The 20,719-nt window shown below is 44.6% G+C and overlaps 1 protein-coding gene across 15 annotated transcripts in view; it reads right to left on the reverse strand.

Annotated features, from left to right (window-relative positions):
• HUWE1 (HECT, UBA and WWE domain containing E3 ubiquitin protein ligase 1) overlaps positions 1-20,719 on the reverse strand; it is a 143,427-nt gene that overhangs the window by 13,515 nt on the left and 109,193 nt on the right. For 14 of the 15 annotated variants that reach the window (XM_068533919.1, XM_068533916.1, XM_068533920.1 and 11 more), the window contains 20 exons: positions 17,380-17,591; positions 16,734-16,916; positions 14,200-14,372; positions 13,702-13,850; positions 12,863-12,938; positions 11,913-12,011; positions 11,209-11,342; positions 10,853-11,021; positions 9,277-9,505; positions 8,468-8,646; positions 8,099-8,188; positions 7,784-7,938; positions 6,571-6,616; positions 4,767-5,054; positions 3,507-3,762; positions 3,183-3,313; positions 2,440-2,654; positions 2,074-2,362; positions 1,831-1,933; positions 473-1,019 (listed from right to left, as the gene is read on the reverse strand). In XM_068533919.1, coding sequence (XP_068390020.1) covers positions 473-1,019; positions 1,831-1,933; positions 2,074-2,362; positions 2,440-2,654; positions 3,183-3,313; positions 3,507-3,762; positions 4,767-5,054; positions 6,571-6,616; positions 7,784-7,938; positions 8,099-8,188; positions 8,468-8,646; positions 9,277-9,505; positions 10,853-11,021; positions 11,209-11,342; positions 11,913-12,011; positions 12,863-12,938; positions 13,702-13,850; positions 14,200-14,372; positions 16,734-16,916; positions 17,380-17,591 — 3,723 coding nt within the window. The remainder of the gene's footprint in view (positions 1-472; positions 1,020-1,830; positions 1,934-2,073; positions 2,363-2,439; positions 2,655-3,182; positions 3,314-3,506; positions 3,763-4,766; positions 5,055-6,570; positions 6,617-7,783; positions 7,939-8,098; positions 8,189-8,467; positions 8,647-9,276; positions 9,506-10,852; positions 11,022-11,208; positions 11,343-11,912; positions 12,012-12,862; positions 12,939-13,701; positions 13,851-14,199; positions 14,373-16,733; positions 16,917-17,379; positions 17,592-20,719) is intronic. The other variant, XM_068533928.1, reaches the window with a different exon arrangement.

Here is a 20,719-nt window from a genome sequence, read left to right on the forward strand (position 1 = left end):
GGATACCTACACGACTGTGCAAAATTGTTGAGATTAGAGGTAATGCATTTCGCATAGTGCCTGGTATAAGGCAGGCCCTCAACAAATGGCAGCAAAGCTTATGAAAAAGAGGACTGAAAAAAAAAAAAAAAGAGAACTGAATTAAGTTCTAGGTCCAGCCAGCTCCATCACTTACTAGCCACATGACAAAGCCACTAAAGATTTCTGTATCCCAGCTTCTTCATCTGTAAAATGGGAACCATGCAAACCACTGAGGGTTGTTTGATGGCTGAATGAGACAATGCATAAAAATTGTGAAGAGTGAACACAAAAAACCCACAGAATTATTTACTGGACAATCTCCCAGAAACAATACAGGCCTCAGCACCAACGATGAGGACCTGGTAGCTCCCTCAGAGTTCAGATTTCACCTACACTATGGCTGACAACCGTCTTCCATCCCCAGGAGTTGGGTTCCCTCCAAGCTCCTCACCTTGGCTAATTGAATGAGTGTATCCAGAACGTGTCTGCAGACAACAGGAGCAGCCTGGGGGTGGATGTGGACAGTGGAGCCACTACTTGCATGCTTCTCAGTATGTTTGCGCCCCCCTGAACGCTGGATCTGGAATATATTAGTCCTGCAGCCTAGGGCTGCATCCATGGATACTGAGAGCCAGGAAAGCTGGTTGGAGCTCTTAGACTCCATCTTGTGTAGCAGGTCCAGGGGCCGGTTCTCATGGCTGCTTGACCCACAGCTCTTGCTTGACTTTTTGCCCTTTTCCTCACTTGAGGAGAGCCTGGGTGTTTCAATGCAAAGCTCACTCTCACTGCTGCGCTGCAAGATGGAGAGCAGGCTTCGGATGACCCAGTGGCGGGTCTGGGCATGGTAGCAGAGATTTCTCAGTACTCGATGTAGACGGCTAGTATTGAGCTTCGGCTCATCCACAAAAAGTAGGACCAGGAGACAAGACAGGGCTTCGTGATCCAGGAGGAGCCGTCCTCGGAGGCGTAGGAGAGTGTCCACATTACTGCCAGAAGGCCTGGAACAGAGCATAGTTTCTGGGTAATACTTTGGCTAGAGCTCTGGGATCAGGCATAGGCCTAGGGGAGGGGGATGAGCTGGATACATCCCAGGAGGCTCGAGCAGGGAGGGTGTCCAGTCCAAGGACTCTTAAGTATTCTTAATAGTAACAACAGCTGTCCCCTTGAGTGCCTACTATGTTCCAGATACCCTACAATATCTGTAACAGCTTCCTCATGGGGCTCCTGTAAAGACTAGAGAACCACCCAATTTTGAGATGATGAGCAAGAGGCTCAAATAGGTTAAGTGACTTGCCCTACATCACACAACGACTGAGAAGAGAGCAGAGACTGCAGCCCAGGTCTGTATCAACTGGTAAAATTGGACTGCCCATAAAGTCCTAGGACACAATGCTTATTTTGGCCTTCTATAGACTACCAGGAGGTTGTCTGCTGAATAGGGACTGATCACTCCCTTCACGCTCTGGCCTCGTTAATAATGAACTCTTCTGCAGCCTAGGTGCTGTAATCTCAAGGCAAGCGGTTGTCACTGTCTTCCTATTTGTGTGGGAGGCAGGTGGCTTTCCTTGTTGTAACCACAGCTAGAGCCTGCTGCCTGCCTACCTTACTTTGTGATTATGGTCTACAGTAGCTACACTAACCAGAAGTGTGGCTTTCTGAAGGGGGAGTCCAAAGATCTGGCTTCCCCATTCATTCAAGTAAACATCCTAGAGAGGTCATTCAGCCTCTCCACCTATAAATAAAGGGAGTTGGACTAGTAGTAGACATGAAAGGTGGTATGGCAAAGAAAAAAAGACAGGCAAAGGGTACCTATTATGGCTGCTGCTACCTCCCATCTGGAAGGTGCCGCCTCTCTGCACGGCAAGCCGAGTGTATTGGACCCCACGGTTGCCACTCAGGCGACTGGTGAAGGCTGGAAGGAAAGAAAAAGGAAACTGAAATTGGGGAGGGGGTGTGTGCTGAGCTGGGCCCAAGTAATACAAAGGAGAACAAAGAGTCTCATGTGGCCAAAGCCAGACATTCCAGAGCCCTCCCACTTGCCTCCCTCTGTACCCGGGCTTCGAAGAATGGCAGAGAGTGCAGAGGTGCTGCTGTGCCCAAAAAGCCGCTCATGCATGAGCTGCCTCTGCCGGGCTTCCTGCTCTCGCCTCAGGGCTTGAGCCTCAGCTGCAATGTCAGGTGGCATCACGGCCAACACGCTGTCCTCCATGTCCTCTAGGACACTACGGCGCAGGTCTGAGGGCAGAGTCTGGATGAAGGTCACAGGGTCCATGGGGGTGTCTGAGCTGGCATTCTGTGCCAGTTCCCGTCGCTGTTGCTCAGCTCTCTGCTGTGCCAGTACCTACAGAGCAGGAGGAGTCAATGGGGGCATACCCACAGCCAGGTAGCCTGGCACCACCAGCCCCCCCGCTCACATACTTCCTCCTGGATGGCTGGAGGCAGGGCGGCCAGGAACTCAGGGCTCACTTCGGTCACACCAGGATTCCCCACCACTGCAGGAGCTGAGCTATTTGTCGAGGGGGCAGTCCGCGTTGGTGGACGAATGCCCAGCTGGTTCTGTAGAACTTCTCGGCGAATGTCATCAGGGAGCGCGGCCAGAAAAGAGGGGTCCACGCCTTCGGGGAGACTAATACCTGAGGGGAGATGCAAGATGTGAAGGGACTCTTACTTCTACTGAAGCCTGAAGATGTACTTGGATCAAAGAAACCCATGGCCTTGGATGAGGGAGACCAGCTTTCTCTGTCCTCATTTCATGCCAAGGACACAGGGGACACAGAGAAGGCCCACCCACCCTTCCCTAGGCTCCGAACAGCTCTTGTTATATGCCAAGTTCTGTGTGTGCACTGTCACTTAACCTTCAAGACCCCACCATGTAGCTATCATCACCCTCTCAGTATCAGTGAGGATCAGAGAAGTTAAGTAATGGCTCCAGTTCCTAAAAGTAGGTGGCAGAGAGGGGATTTGAGCTAAGATCAGTTTGACTCCAAAGGCCTGGGCTCATTCCATTGTGTAGCATCAGCATCCCCTTCCTGCAGGCCCTCCCCCCATATATGTGCCACCTGCCATCTGGATGGAACGGTTCGACTGGTGGGCATTTCCATGCCAAGGGTTACTAGAAGCCTAAACAGCCCCAGGATGGCCTGAGCACACATGGAGCTCACCTGCTAGAGGATCTTCTTCTTCACTGCTTGTTGAAGGCAGTGGTTCTTCTAGGATTCCCCGGGAATCTGCTCCAGAAATGGCCACGGCAGAATCTCTGGTGGAAGAACTCTCAGAGGATGCAGGGGTAGAGCTAAAGGAAATCATTTTCAAGTTCTCTGTATTATATTTTCCACTTATAAAATATTCCTATAGTACCCCTTTTCTCACAGAAGCCAAGTTGATTTCCCCAGTATACAAAGCATGTGCACTGGTTACTAAGTATGAATGTGGCTTGAAATACCCACCAACACACCCTGCCCTCCTCTCACTCACACAGTGCTTACCTGTCCTCTGGGGGCTGGGTAGGTTCCCCTGACCCTTCACTCCTGCCTTGCACTTCTGTCACAACTGGTGGGGCATCCCCAGGAGTGGAGCTGCCTGCTGTGGGCTGCTCAGAACTGCCAGGTGCTGAGGTGTCACCCACAGCTTCCTCCAAGGTGCAGGAAGCCAGGCTGCTGGTGTCCATGGGAGAGCCTTCCAGTTGACTGCTGACAGCTGTCAGAGCATCAGAATCTTCAGCTCTCTCTGGGGAAAGAGAGGCTAGGAGGAAGTCACATGGAGAGGTTAGATCTCTGCTTCGAAGAGGGGGAGGCTGAATTAAGAAGCAGCCAGATCAGACTTCTCACTTCTTCACCTTCACTTCACGCTGGCCTGATGCTCCCCCCTCAATCTCATTTGCTTTAAAAAACTCAACTCAAGCCCTTTCTATTATCTGTTAAACATTTATGGTGTTCCAAGCATGCCTGTGAAACATCTTCTCTAGGCACCCCAGGTAAGGGATCCTGTCACTTTCAGATTTCCTGCAGGTATCATTTACACAAGCTCTTTGGTTCTGCTTGTCTAAACAAACAAGGTTCCTTTAAGGCAAAACCCCCTACACCCTAAGGTTTTTCCAGAGCTCGTCACAGGCAGTATGGTAAAGAGCAGGAACGGCAAACAGGCTTGTTTACCCTGTTGGAACACTGCTGAGAAGAATTTTGAGGCCCCATTTCAAACCAGTGGGAAACAGTGCCATGAGATAAATGGTGTTGGCTGGGATGGGAGAGCTGCTAAGTGTGCGGTCACGTGCTTGCCCATTCCTGGAAATGTTGAAGAAAAGCAAGCTCCAGAGTCACACAGATCTGGATTTTAATCACAGCTCAACCACTTACTGAGTGACCTTCGGCTAATTATTTCACCTTTGAGTTCCAGTTTATTCATGGAGATAACACCCTCTACTTTGGATGATTGTTTTTAAAAGAAGTTAAATAATAAAATAATAAGCATGGCATGATAGCCAGGAACAGAGTGATCACCTCAAACTGTTGGCACCATCACTAGTATCATTAAGACACTCAGATGTATATATAATCACTTGAGGACACAGAGAAGAAAGAAACCTCAACTTTAGCTAAAAAGGTAATGTGCAATATGAGACCCTACTGTGAGGGCTTGAGCTTCTACTTTAGAAATTCTCTAAAGTAAGAGAGTAAAGAGGAACTACAAAGATGTCCATTCTTCCCCCCTGTTCTACCCCTACCCCCAAACCTTGAAATTCTACTCACTTATAGTGGGAGCTGGGGATAGCTCCATCTGAGTTGTTTCTGCTTCTCCACTTGGCCTTGTGGGACCCAATTCCTCTGGCTCTACAGGCATCAATAGCTGGGTAGAGCTTCCCGCTTCTCCAGTTGGGGACTGCAGCTCTTGAGGAATCTCTCCCAAGGCTGGTGGGGGTGGGAGTGTTGGTTGCTGTTGTGAGGGCTGCAGAGTGACAAGGGTCTCCTTGGGCTCAGATGTAGCTGCATCAGTTGAAGATGGGGTTGTTGGGTAGCTCTCAGGCATGGGAGTCCCATCTTTCTCGGAAAGAACGACAATGGGGTTGTTAAAAGGCAATCAGCCAAGGACCGGGGGAGCCACTCAATCAGCACATGTGGCACAACAAGTATCCCACTCAGTCAGTGATGCAGGATTCCCCTCAGTCACCAACTGCTCCTAGGAACAGCTCGTGGCTGGTCTGGTATACTCAGGATGAGGGCTAAGGCACAGTGCTATCTTAGTCCCAAGAACCAAAAGATCTGACTCTTTGTAGACCCTAAGAATTAAATCCATTCTGTGCCCTGGGTGGAAGGGGGAGAGTTCAAGTCACTTTATAATACTTGCCTCACCCTAAATACCACCTGTCCCCTTCCACCTCCCTTTTCTTGCAGTCCTGATTATCCAAGGAACATCTACAACTCTGTCTGATGGAGGCAATGGTGTTAAGACTAAATGTGAATATGCAACACACCAGGGAAAGTAGTAAGTTGTATAGTTATCTTCTAATTGGGGCTTAAAATCCCTACCCCACAACAATACAACTTACTACCTCACCCCGGCATGAGCAGAATCCTCTAGCAAGGGCAGCAGGCAAAAGGCCATTTTACCTGATGACAGACCCTTTCAAAGACCTTCTACCAGATTCAGGGCACCAGGACACCTACCCTCTTTCACTGCTTTAAAAAATACTGTGTAGGCTTTGGTACAATCATTTCCCAACTCAAGTGCCAAAGGAGACAGAAGGTATAGGGAAGCAGAAGAAAGTTCTGAGGAAATAGGGGTGGGGGAAACATATAATACCATATGGACCAGTTATTAGAATCACAAAGTGGCTACTGACGTTAGGAAAATTAGGAGGAATAGAAAGCATATAGTAGTAATACCATTTAGCCCACCGAGCTACCTTCGCCAAAAGCAGATTGCTCAAGGCAACATTCTTAGACTTTTAGATTCCACAGACCCACGAAATTTATAGAAAAAGGAAAAAATAAAAAGAGACAAGAGACTAACACAGGGTCACCAACTTTTAATTTTAGCCAAGTAAGAAAAAAAATCCCATTAATATCATTTAATAAAAATATTTTGATACCAAAGAAGTAGGAAGTACATAATCTCTGTAATTTATAATAGTCCTTTAAAATGAACAAACTCAGCTTTTTGAGAAACTCATTAAACCTCCCTTATTCTGTTCATTTCCACTGAGGACTAGCATTTAGGAACCACTGTCATCAGGTGTTCTCATTAAGCACCACACCATGGGGGTAAGTAAAGGGGACAGGACACATGGCCTCACTACACATGCCAGAACGCAGTACAGCATAATCAGAATGAGAACCTAAAAACACAGCACGTCGGAGGGGAAGCGCACCACCGTGGGAAAGACAGTAGACTGTATAGTTATCTCCAAGATGGGGTATGACCCTAAAACTATACAATCTACTACCTCATCCCACAGAGCACCAGCGTTCATCTTCAGCCCACTTGGGCCAGCTATTTGGGTCAGGATAAAAAACCAACCAATTATCAAGAAGGGGAAAAGGGAGGGAGAGTTACCTGAGAGGTTCTGTTCAGTGGAGTCATTTGTCTTAGATGTAGTACACTGCAAAGAAAAGGGACAGACCAATGTGGGACTTTGCAAGCACATGAGATAGAGGTCAACTTTAATAGTTGCCATCTCCCACATATGACACGTATGACCTGGATGGAAGATGAGCACTTTAGCATGCAAACATACCTCCAATTTCTCTAATACATACTCATGCTCAAGGATTGCTTGGGGACAAGGGGGAAACTGTCAGGGGGCTGACTAAACAATGAGAGGAAAGGATAATAAAAACCACATTGGAGATGGGCTTGGACATAGGACATGACCTGAACACAATCGCTGAGACAAGCAAGAATTTCTTAGAAGTTTCACCTATATATATTTCCCTTCCTTGGGCTCATTTTGTACACTCCGGCTTACAAAATGCCAGGCTTATTTCCTATCCCTTTACATGTGCTTGAAACAATGTTACTATTTATTAGGCAAAAGTTCTATACAAAGATATTTGTTAGATCAAGCTTGTTATCATAATTGAACATTTCAATATCCTTTTAAATCTGATGCCCTGTTGAGTGAGGTATAATAAAGTCTTTCACTCAAGTCTTTTAGTTTCCTTGTATTTTTATCAGCATTTACTTCATTTATTTCAAAGCTATACTATTCAAGGTTCCAGAAGTTTCAGAAAAACCAAAATCATGTTAGAGATTTCACAAATTGAGCCCTAGAAAATGACATGTGGTCATGGGGTTCAGGGTAGGAACATTTTCTCTGATCTGAAGCCTAAGCCCAACTTATTCGAATGTTGGAATGGAATCATATTGGTAAGTTTTCCCTGACACTTAAGAAGGCAATCCACCGAAACGGAATTGAACCATTAAGAGCATGGGCTTAGTCAAGGTCATTGTTCTTGTCTAGCTATATTCACTGAAAGTAGAGACTGTACAGTGAGTCAGGAGCTGTTGAGTCAGGAGCTGCTCTGGTTCTGACTCCAGTTTTCCCCAGCAAAACACCAGAGAAACAATTTTCCCCCTGGGTTTGAATTCTTTTCTCCTAAAAACCATTCAAGTGTACAGTGAATTTGAAGTGGATCATTTCTCAGTTTCAATGTGAACGTCCTAGAATCTTCAATGACTCTTGGGGCCAACCACATGTATGCTAAAACCGTGGGAAAGTTAAGGCAGACATAGCCAAAGATGAGTCCTCCCAGCTCTTGGGAATCACCTGTGCACTCTGATCCCTGTTCTCCTTATCTTCTTTGCCTTTGTCGGTTATCTTTGTTTCTTCCTCAGCTAGTTGTTTCCTGCGTTTCTCCCGCCTTTCTTCCAGCTCCTCATCCCTCAGGAATTCCAGGTGATTGACAATGGGCACTTTAACAACTGGACCAAAGAAGCAAAGATCGGAGGCTGCTCAGGGGAGGTGGGGGAGAAAGCCAAGAGGCAGAGCTTGGGGCCACAGAGAACCAGGGAAACAACTTTCCATGCACTGTCCCAGCCCTGGAAGACTCACTACTGCCCTGATAACCAAACTGCCACACACCTGAAACACAGTCATGCATGCTCTCAGCATCAAGAACCTTGCATTCCTCTGTCCAACGGGTCAGGGCTGTGGGGATGCTGGACAGGGTCCCTGTAGGGAAACAAAGGAGAGTGAGACTCTTGGCATTGTCATGCATCAATTGATCCAAAAATTGCAGTATTTCCCTAACAGGACCCAATGTCTATCACAAGGTTTGGAACATCATAGGTATCCAGATGTAAAACGGTTTTTATTGCCCTTGGCTAAATCACTGAGTGGTTCTGGCTCCTATAAAATGGGATTTCTCCAGGCAGGGCAGATACTGTTCTGCTTTCCCTCAGCAGGGAAAAAGAACCAGACAAACGTTACCCTTTCACCACATAAACTTGCCTGCTTGGCTGGTAGCTGTACTCTGATCATGGAAAAAGTCATCTAGTAGTTCATCATCAGACCGGGCGATGATGTGGACGTCATCGTTGCCCACTAGGAGGCGGGCCCGGCCTCGGCTTTGTAGGGGAAGGCTGCTGCTCAGCTGAAGGATGTCAGCAGCAGCAGAGGGACCAAGCAACCTGTAGGGTGATGGTGGGGTACCATGGTCACTGTACATCCACAGGGGCACTGCAACCTGTTATTGTGAGATCCTTTCTGTATCCTCTACGAAATGCATGACATTATTATGGACCTGATCACAGTGCACATAAGTCTTAGTTACTTTTCTAACTACTCCATCAGTTTGCAAACTTGTTTTGGGCTAAGGCTGCGTATTACTCCATAGTTCCTGGAACAGAGTGAGCGTCACTGATAATATCAGGCACTGTGTTAGCGTATAATCTCTCTCTTGTACACCCACTACCGTCTGTACATTGACCATTATGATACCTATATTCCTTCCTTTCACTTCTAAAATTGTTTCTCCCTAGTGGGAGAAACTCTAAGCCAAAGGGCAGGGATCCTGTCCTGACCATATCTTAAGTGCTAAGTGTTTGGCATATGAGATGCTTAGTGACTGCTGAATGTATGTACAGGACACTTAAGCAGAAGAACATGTTATACAATTTGGTATTCTCCCGAAGGCTGCACATATAATCCACAAAGAAACAGGACAAATACATTATCTGTGTGTGTGACAAGAGCATTATCCCCCCAGGTCAAGACAATGCTGAAGCTCATTGAGCCCAACAATCTTCCTTGTAACTCACCTCTGGAGTATAAGAGGAGGATTGGGCTGACGATTCCCAGGGTAGTGAACGTGAATGGTGTGGCCTGTGTTGGCCGTCAGCTGCCTCAGGGTCCTCTGACTGCGCCCAATGCCCTGGGTGAGACGCGTTGTAGAAGAGCCACTGCCCAGCGTCAGGGAACTGTGGTCTGCATGGCGTACCATCAGTGGGTGGGTGGTAGGGATATTTCCTGGGGATGGGGGGATGTCTGCTGCAAGGACAATATGCAAAGGGGTCAGTGCCAAAAAGAAATTTCTTCTATGGTTGTTCAAGCAGAACCATGTCTCCTGGGCCTTACTTCCTCACACGGAAACCTGAGCTTTGTCCTTTCTCCCTCATTCCCATGCCTCATCTACGATCACTGACACTACCATGGCTTATGCCACCATCTCTCACCTAGATACTGCAACAGCCTCCTAAATAGTACCTTCTCCCAATCCATTTTCTATACTAAGCCGCAGTGATGCTTGTAGGCCCCTCAGAAACATGCTGTTCTCTCCACCTTGACGACTCCTCTCCCCCTTCTTCACCTGTACTTTTTGTTCTTGGCCTAGATATCACTTTTTCTGATTCTACAAATGGGCCTAAAAACCCTTTACTCTGTGCTTTCTTACCATACTACAATGTAATGCCTGCTTACTCATAATTCCTAATAGACCATAAGCTCCTATGAGGGAAAAGGACTGTTTTCTTTTTTATTGCTGTATCCCTAGCACCTAGGACACAGTAGGCACTCCTCAAATATTTGTTCAATTTGCTGAATGGACAGAGGCTCAACTTAATAAGGAAGATTGATGGAAATCACAAAAGTGCAAAGAAAATCGCAGAATAGAAAGTATCTTGAAAATTATGTAATCCACCCCATTTTTTTTTTCTTTTCACATTTTTCATTTACAGGTGACAAACTGAGGCTCAAAGGTGACAAACTGAGGCTCAAAGAGGTAAGAGACTACTTGGCCAAGACAACAGACCAGAACAGTTCAGTGTTCTCTGCTATATCATGCTTGTGATTTGGGAGTAAAGACCTGCCTTCTCAAGACAGCTTGATTTTAAGAATTGGATGCTAAAAGGGAACTTTGACGTTGATGGGGGAGGAGAGAAGAGATTCACTCTCTCCTCCGAAAAGATGCATTCTTGATGAACAGAGTGAATGTGTTCAAATCTACTCCCCAATGCCAAGCTCAAAGGTGTCTATCCAAACTCTCAAGATCCAGTGTTACAGACATAAGGATTAGTGATTGCCCTATCACTATAGTGTACACATGGGTGCCTGATGCAGTCAGCCTTGGTCTCACTTTTTTTTTAATTCAAGCAAATCATCAAGTTGTCCAGGCTCTAAAATGGCTGGCTGCCTGTTTACTGAGGTGGAGAGAACAAAAGGAGCCTCTCACAATCCCTCCTTCTAGGTATACACTTACTGAGAGAGATGGATTCAGATATCCCTTGCCCCAGGAAGTTGGCATAAGAAAAGAGGTGCTTTCTGTATCAGATTGATAGCTGCTCTAGTTCAGGGTATAAGAATCAAGAGATAAAACCCAGCTGAGCCCCTGTGTCTTACTAGCACTGGAGAACATGTTGTCAAACTCAATGATGAGATCATCCTCCCGGTCAAAGCGCTCAAATCGGACCAAGGGAGAAGCGTTCATATCAGGGTAATCCTCATCCAATTCCATTTCAGAGCCATCGTCGTCATCGTCTTCATCTCCCTCTTCACCTTCATCATCCTCCTTAAGGGGAAAATAGGAGATGGAGAATTGCTGGAGGTAAGGATTTTCTGAAGTCTGGTGTCATGGCCACATTTGCACATGAGGGAGGGAGGCGCTGAGGCTAGCAACCCAGACTGTTGGTTTTCTCCAGCTGTGTGTTCCCACGGAAGAGGATGTCTGAACCAACCCAAACACAGTCCCCCCTCACCTGATCATCTTCCTCATCTTCCTCCTCCTCCTCCTCTTCATCCTGACTATCATCCTCATCCTCGTTACTGCCACTGCTGTCCTCTTCCTGAGTGTGCTCCTCCTCATCCTCAGGGTCCAGGATATTCATGGAATCTAAAACAAAGGGAGCACATTGGAGGACTATACTGAGTAGCTAGAAAACAGGCTACTGTGCAGGCCAGCAGATTGAGTGGGAAGGCGATGGGGTATTTGACTCTAGGAGAGGAAGAACCAGATCTGGGGTGATGTACAGACTTAGTGAGCCAGCCCCGATTTCCTGAGAGTGCCAACCAATGCATCAATATGCTGAGCCATGCGGCTGAATGTGGAGGCTGGCTATAGGGTGGTGCTTGAGGAGCCAAGTCTGTTGGTGCCCCCTTGCCTTTCCAGCCCTACTTTGCTACTGACTGCATCCTGTTGGTAAGAAGGAATCTGGAGCGATGATAGCAGGTGGGTGAGAAGAAAGCGAACCAAGTAAGAAGTGACAAACTTTTGGGCAAGCAGTAGTTAACATGTTATTGGAAAAACTGGCTGAGGATAAAGTGGATGGTGTATGTCAGCGCATGCAGACAGATGCTTCCTTATTCTGCACATGTGGGCAGCTGCCTCCAGGAAAACCCTAGTATAGTGTCTGTCAGACGTGCAGGGCAAGAAGGGAGGCCTTTCTGGCCTCGGCACTCTCACCTTCTCGGTTGGCCTGCAAGGTGGAAGCTTGGCTGAGGTTGGAAGGAGCTTCATCCATCAGCACGTCCTCTTGTGATTCATCCTCTCCACTTCTGCTCACTGAAGGTTACAGAGCAGAGCCTTCACTGAACAACAGAGGACTTCCCTTTCCAGATTGGGTGGGCCTAAAGTAGCTATGTACACCCAGCAGATATCCACTTTTTTTTTGGATGAGGAAGACCTGGGTTCTCTGCTGTTGACTAGCTAGGTGAGCTTGGCCAGTCACTTTACCTGTCTGAGTCTCAGTTTCCTCAACTGTAAAATGGGATGATCACATCTGCCCTGCCAATCCCACTAACTGTGAAACCGCAGAGGATAATGGGTGTGAAAAAGCCTTGTCAAGTTTAAGAATACATGTCTACTTCTGTTTATCCTTTGATTTTCTTCATCAATAAAATAAAAACAAGTAACATATACCCTTGGAGCCAGGTGACAGTAGAGTACCTTTGCTGTTTTTCCTGAGTTGTAAAAAGCAACTTTTTTACAACTCAGCTGTAAAAGTTGTAAAAGATCCTTAGGGAATGATCACTCTTTTTACACTACTGAGACTTGGAGGCAGAAAGCTCCTGGATTCACTGAAGAACTGAAAGGAAAGCACTTTCTCACCCTACAGCCTCTATAGCCTCCTCTAGGCCTCCATGAATAAACACTCTTGATGTGCCTGATGTATTATCTATACTGATGGCCACCCCCTCCACCTCCCCCACAGAGGCAACACTTCAGACCAGCCACAGGTCTGTAGATGGCTTGTGAATTTCTCATCTGTAAGACTGTCAACATCAAGACAAGCAGCAATCTAGGCTGGCTATGAGCCCTTAGGCAGAGCTGAGCAAGCAGATGATGAGAAAAAGGGTCCTCCCGAGAGAGACTGAGGCAAAGGAAGAGGCTATACTCAGTTCTGGGGCTCTCACCTATAATTGTACTGTTCCCAGATCCGCCATCCCTCTCAAGCAACTCATCTATCAGGTCCTCCAGCTCATTCTCAACCTGGAGAGAAATAGAACATATATATGGATGCACACAAGTCTATCATTGTGCTGGTGCTCAACCCTAAAAAAAGCCAGCAAGGGAGCATATATTTCTAGGATAGTATGTGACAGGATGTTACATAAACACCACACACTTGGTGCTAAGAGCACAGCAACTACCAGGTGCTGCCAATCCACACTCAGACTGTCCTTCAAATGGGTCCATCCCAGTTATCTGAGACCAGATTAAGTCTTTATACTCTTCAGGAATTCAGGAATACATGCAGATCTCCTTAGAGCTAGCAGCTCAGGACTGTAGGCCCCATTTCTTACCATTGCTACCAGCTCCAGAAATTACAATGCTTTCTTTAGGGTCTGTAGAAGACTGCCATTTGAATGCCCCAGTGAGAGCTGGTGCTATAGGCACAACAGTGATGTTAGGGAGAGTCCATTAATGGCCAGAACCAAGTAGATCAAAGACCCTGGGCCCAGAGGGCTCAGGCCAGCTTTCTATATCAACATTTCACCCGTGCCTATGTTTTCTTGTTGGGATCTACTCCATTTTATATCGATAGTATATGGCATCCTGGCTCTGCACCCACCCCTCATTTAATACAATTCAAACACATTTACTGAGCATCTACTAAGCATTATCATCTGTGCTCCTCTGCAAAATAGACAAATGCATTTAGGCAAGGATCTAAAGTACTCACCCACCCACACCACTTGGGGGTTTGGTTCAGCACCACAACAGGGGTATGCTGGGTGATCTGCCTCCCTACCTGCATCTCTTGTGAACTGAGCACCTCAGGCTGCCCAGCAATCACCACTGAGTCGGTTTCAGCCTCCCCATCCATGATATCCCCATCTGCCACCTCTGTCTGAGTGACATCATGATCCTCCTCCTGCACTTCTGCTTCCCCAGGCTCGCCTGAAACAATCAACCAACCAGCAAAATAATCAAAGGGTGCCTATGTGCAGGGCACCATGAGACAAGCGTAAGACAGTAAGGTCCCTTCCCTGGGCAAATTTACAAGTTCTCAGAGAATAAATGAATGGGTGACAAAGGAAAAGACAAGGCTACGTGTGAGGATAGCCAAATAAGGCTGCAATTTTAAGGAATTCTTTGTGGGGCAGATTCCCACGCCACTATGACAGATCTGTGGAAGGCCAGCAAGTTCCCAGGGAAACAATACCAAGCTAGAACAGTTGTGATGCCATGCCCATAAAATAACTACACCCACCCGGCCAGCTCTCCAGTCCATTGGCTGATTCCCTACCTGGGTCCTGTTGGTTGCTATTAGAGTCCTGAGCAGCTCCTTGGGCATCCTGCTCAGACTTGCTCTTGCTAGAAGCACTCTTGCTGCCAAAAAGGCTACTGGGCTGGTTCACAATCCGGGAAAGTGTTTCCAAAGGCTTCAGAGCAGCATTGACTGTGTTGGCCATGTTGGGACTGAGATAAAGGAAGATACAGAGATGAACTGAGCACAGAAATCCACACTAAAAGGAACCAAGGCTCATCAGAGTAACAACTGATCCCAGGAATGGGACATGGAAGGTACAAGGTGAGCCTGAGACATCTTGTTGTGCCAGAAGGCCTTCAAAAGCAAGAAGGCTTTAAAAAATTAATGGGGTCATTACCACAGGCCAAATCTTAGCATCAAAAAGAATAATGATGGTAATGGATTATAACACATTAAATATAATCTGCAGCCACAGGGATACAAATGCAGGCAGAAAGAGGTCTTCATTATATAAGAACGCCAGCTAATAAACAGGAATGAGAGAATCAGAAAACTATCACTGCAACCAGCAATGTTAAGTGATCTAGGTAAAGACCACTAGTGAATGCTAAAACTACTGAGTTAAAAATCTTCAGGGCATAGGATATTCACGTGATCTTCACGTGAACTCAAAGCATCACCTCACGGATAATTTGTTAATACAAAGTGGAACTCTAACCATTAACTATGTGATCAAACTTAGCATCACCCAATAATGGGACAAATTGGCATTATGCGTCTCCTGATGTGAAGCACTTAGAAAGGCAAACATCACCTATGTAGTATTCTTGCCAAAAAAGTTTACCCTGAACCTAACCATAAGGAAGCAATTAGACAAATCCAGACTATGGGATGTTCTGTAAGACATTCGACTTTCTGGACTCTTCAAAACAGTCAAACGTCAAAAAAATAAGAGACACGTGGCAATCAAATGCAATGAATGATGCTCTCTGGATCCTGGATCAACACACTCTCCCCCAGGATATAAAGACATTCTTGGAATAATTGGAGATAGATGAATACGAAGTATATAGTGAGTATTATTATATTAATGGTAAGCTTCTTAGAGGTGATGATGGTATTTTAGCTATGTAATGGAATGTTTGTTCTTAGGAGACACATGCTGAAGTATTCAGAGGTTAAGCATCACGTTTATAACAAATTTCAAATGGTTTACCTCACGAAAAGAGGAGGGGGGAAACTAAAGCAAATAGGACAGAATGCTAACCACTGGCTAATCTAGGTGAGACATACAGTGCTCATTATACTGTGAGCTCAAAATTTTTAAACATTTAAAAAAAACTGATGAGGTTGTTATCAAAAGAATAAAGAAGTCAGTCTGAAGAGGTCCCACAAGTCCAAAGGTGTAATGAAAAAGAACGTGAAGGATGAGCATGAAAAGAAGGATAACTGTAGTGATCCAAGTAATTCAATCAGATTTTAAAAATCAAGGAAAATTCATGAGTCCATAATACTACACAGAAAATAGAAAGCCAGAGCTCGTATCTGAGGTGGAGTTTAACCCATTTTTGACTTTACTCTGAAAATTGGTGACTGAAGGGAAAAAATTAAGTTTTTATCCTGCCTTTTTAGTAGGAACTGTATTATAGGGTAACCAACTTTCCCTCTTGAACTGGAGCTATAATCACAGAAATATAGCAGCTAATAATGTAGAAGGAATGACAGAAATTACAAAGTTGTCACTGATAATCCTCTAAGAAATTAAAAGACACAGGCAAGGATTATCAACTGGTGTTAAGACCATTAATTAGGTATATGGTTGATAAGGAACTAGACATTTGTACAGTGCTGAAGCAATAACACTGTTTATTTTCTAGTAAGAAGGAGGAAAATATAACAGTACAATGATGAATTATCACTCTACCCTAGTGGTCAATCTTATCATGATTAATGGTAGTTCAAAGAGATGCATCGCCCCATGATACAATATGAAATGTACATCATCTACGATATATCCTAGCCAAATAATGTTTAAATTGCTCCATTAAGCCTCTACCTCTAAGCTTACAGCACACAGGGAGTAAAAGCAACAAGTTAAACTACACTGCGTGGAACCAAGTGGACCAAATCTAGGAAAACATTCTGCAGGTCTGATCACTTCAATAAATTCGTTCATGAACAACAGCAATAAAATGAAGATTAAAAAAATTAAGGACCTGTATTAGAATAACAGAGACTCAGAGGACATAACCAGATGTAATACGAGGTCCATAATGATCTTCTTACGATAATTAAGAGGGGGGAAGCTTGGGGAAAAAACTACTGATACAGACCAACTCATGAGTTTGCGGCAAATGAGAGAATTAAGGCCCAAAGAAAGGAAAGTGCCTTGCTTAAAAGCAACAATACTAAGAACTCAGGTTCCCGCCTACACCCAAACTCTTCCTATCACACTGGCTGCTAATTACTTATCTGGCGAGGATACATGAAATACTAGGCAAATGGACAAGTATGAAGCACGATTAAGGAGAGGGCAAAAGCCTGGTGCTGGAGGTCAGGAATAATTTTACCTGGACAGGTCCAGGCTGTGAGGCACTCTGGCCAGGTCATTAACCAGTCCCTTCTTCAGGAAGAGTCGAATGATGTTGTTCATGCCATTGTGTTGGGTCTTGGCTGTTGCACTGCTGTAGAAACTGGAGGTGGAGGGGCAGGACTCCATGATAGTACTGATGATACACATCACTGCCTGAAGCCTAGGAGAGAAGTTTGACATCTCTATCATGTGAATACAGCCCATTCTTAGGCCACGTCTTCACTAACTCGCCTCAGATAACCCTCCTGGTTTCCTTTGTGTTTCCTTCTGGAAGTAACATCTAAACAGATAAGAAAGAACTCACTCCCTGGGTGGAGGCATTTTTCATTTTCTTTAAACATAATTTGAAAAAGTAAAGTAGAATAACCCCCTCAACTTCTTGCTTGAAGACCCTAGAAATATAACGAAAACATCCCTTTGTTTTCTCTAAGCTGTTTACCCACCTCCTCCAAGTGTCATTAGTGCTTTGGGTATTTTGTAGCACTAGAACTATCTGAGAGAACCAGAGAATGTACAGTGCCAGTATGACCAGAACTCTTGTTCAAATGCAAGGAATCCATGGGACAAGAATGAAGTTGGGGGATGCTACTGGTTATTAGCACTAAGTCAGGCATGGATTTTACCTGGCATGTTTCTCTGTACTCTCAGCCATAGCCAGTGCCCTTCCCAGGGCTGCTTTTACTTCATTCACAAGGGCCACCTGGGCATCTGTGCCACTCCCTGCGGCAGCCAGGCTTGCGAGGAACAGGCGGGCCAGGGCAGGTGTGTCCTTGTCTTCTGCATTCTGGGTATGTGGGAGGAGGTGGTCCAGGACAAAAGCTAGCACACTGCAGTCCTGAAAAGTCATTAATCATGACATTTACTCACAAGCACAATTATGCCATACTGTTTGCACATCAACAAGGTACACGCACACAGAACTGATCCTTGGAGTCATCCAGTCAATGATTATCAGGCCCACTTTATAGATGAAAAAACCAAGACTTAAAGGTGCAAGCCAAGTGAGTAACAAATCTCGAGTTTATGCTTCTAAATTCCATTCATTTTTCACAAGTTTACACATCTTCATTAATCTGAGACCTAAAGAAATGTGGCTTGCCAAAGCACTTAAGTCAATGGCGATGATTCAAACCTTGATCCCTAATTCAGTGCTACAATTACTCCAGTTTCTAATTAAATTGTAGTATTTACTGAAACCTACAATGTGCCCAGGACCCTGGGCTAAAAATTGGCAGGGGTTGAATGAGAAACACACAGCACAGTCACAGATATGGATATGAAGAAATAGTTAATGCAGGGTTACTTAAAATAGCAAAAAAGGCCCAATAACAGGGAAGGATATTAAGTCAGACTTTCCCTCCCCCTCTAAATATGATTTCTGCCCTGATAATTCTTTATCTTAGAAAGAAACTTAGTTCTGTTGTCATACAAGTAGATTTTGGATCAAAACGCGGTGGTGATTTTGGAACCAGATAGAGATGATGGTTGCACGACACTGAATGTACTAAATGCCACTCAACTGTATACTTTAAGATACTTAGTTTTATGTGCATTTTACCTCAATTTAAAAAATGCATTGAAGGGACCTCCCTGGTGGTCAAGTGGTTAAGACTCCATGCTCCCAATGCAGGGGGCCTGGGTTCGAGCCCTGGTCAGGGAACTAGATCCTGCATACTGCAACCAAGAGCCCACATGCTGCAACTAAAAGAGCCCGTGTGCTGCAACAAAGACCCGGCGCAGCCAAATAAATAAATAAATATTTTTTTAAAAATGCATTGAAGAATTCTAGGCTCTGGGAAATTAGATAAGGTGTCCCTGTTAACTATTAGAAATAAAAATTTCCCAGTAGTGAATAAAATACAAAGTTAAAACAGTTTTCTGGAGCTCTACCCAACACCAGAGCCTCCCATCAAGCCTCTTAGATAGCCTCAACCACCAGAGGGCAGACAGCAGAAGCAAGAAAAACTACAATCCTGCAGCCTGTGGACCAAAAACCACAGTTACAGAAAGACAGACAAGATGAAAAGGCAGAGGGCTATGTACCAGATGAAGGAACAAGAAAAAACCCCAGAAAAACAACTAAATGAAGTGGAGATAGGCAACCTTCCAGAAAAAGAATTCAGAATAATGATAGTGAAGATGATCCAGGACCTTGGAATAAGAATGGAGGCAAAGATTGAGAAGATGCAAGAAGTGATTAACAAAGACCTAGAAGAATTAAAGAACAAACAAACAGAGATGACCAATACAATAACTGAAATGAAAACTACACTAGAAGGAATCAATAGCAGAATAACTGAGGCAGAAGAACGGATAAGTGACCTGGAAGACAGAATGGTGGAATTCACTGCTGCGGAACAGACTAAAGAAAAAAGAATGAAAAGAAATGAAGACAGCCTAAGAGACCTCTGGGACAACATTAAACGCAACAACATTCGCATTATAGGGGTCCCAGAAGGAGAAGAGAGAAAGGACCAGAGAAAATATTTGAAGAGATTATAGTCGAAAACTTCCCTAACATGGGAAAGGAAATAGCCACCCAAGTCCAGGAAGTGCAGAGAGCCCCATACAGGATAAACCCAAGGAGAAACACGCCGAGACACATAGTAGTCAAAGTGGCAAAAATTAAAGACAAAGAAAAATTATTGAAAGCAGCAAGGGAAAAACGACAAATAACAGACAAGGGAACTCCCATAAGGTTAACAGCTGATTTCTCAGCAGAAATTCTGCAAGCCAGAAGGGAGTGGCATGATATACTTAAAGTGATGAAAGGGAAGAACCTACAACCAAGATTACTCTACCCGGCAAGGATCTCATTTAGATTTGATGGAGAAATCAAAAGCTTTACAGACAAGCAAAAGCTAAGAGAATTCAGCACCACCAAACCAGCTCTACAACAAATGCTAAAGGAACTTCTCTAAGTGGGAAACACAAGAGAAGAAAAGGACCTACAAAAACAAACCCAAAACAATTAAGAAAATGGTCATAGGAACATACATATCGATAATTACCTTAAACGTGAATGGATTAAATGCCCCAACCAAAAGACACAGACTGGCTGAATGGATACAAAAACAAGACCCACATATATGCTGTCTACAAGAGACCCACTTTAGACCTAGGGACACATACAGACTGAAAGTGAGGGGATGGAAAAAGATATTCCATGCAAATGGAAATCAAAAGAAAGCTGGAGTAGCTATACTCATATCGGATAAAATAGACTTTAAAATAAAGAATGTTACAAGAGACAAGGAAGGACACTACATAATGATCAAGGGATCAATCCAAGAAGATATAACAATTATAAATATATATGCACCCAACATAGGAGCACCTCAATACATAAGGCAACTGCTAACAGCTATAAAAGAGGAAATTGACAGTAACACAATCATAGTGGGGGACTTTAACACCTCACTTACACCAATGGACAGATCATCCAAAATGAAAATAAATAAGGAAACAGAAGCTTTAAATGACACAATAGACCAGATAGATTTAATTGATATATATAGGACATTCCATCCAAAAACAGCAGATTACACGTTCTTCTCAAGTGCGCATGGAACATTCTCCAGGATAGATCACATCTTGGGTCACAAATCAAGCCTCAGTAAATTTAAGAAAATTGAAATCATATCAAGCATCTTTTCTGACCACAACGCTATGAGATTAGAAATGAATTACAGGGAAAAAAACGTAAAAAAGACAAACACATGGAGGCTAAACAATACGTTACTAAATAACCAAGAGATCACTGAAGAAATCAAAGAGGAAATAAAAAAATACCTAGAGACAAATGACAAGGAAAACACGACGACCCAAAACCTATGGGATGCAGCAAAATCAGTTCTAAGAGGGAAGTTTATAGCTATACAAGCCTATCTCAAGAAACAAGAAAAATCTCAAGTAAATAATCTAACCTTACACCTAAAGAAACTAGAGAAAGAAGAACAAACA

The sequence above is a fragment of the Eschrichtius robustus genome, chromosome X (assembly GCF_028021215.1).
Source record: "Eschrichtius robustus isolate mEscRob2 chromosome X, mEscRob2.pri, whole genome shotgun sequence".
Lineage (NCBI taxonomy): Eukaryota > Metazoa > Chordata > Mammalia > Artiodactyla > Eschrichtiidae > Eschrichtius > Eschrichtius robustus.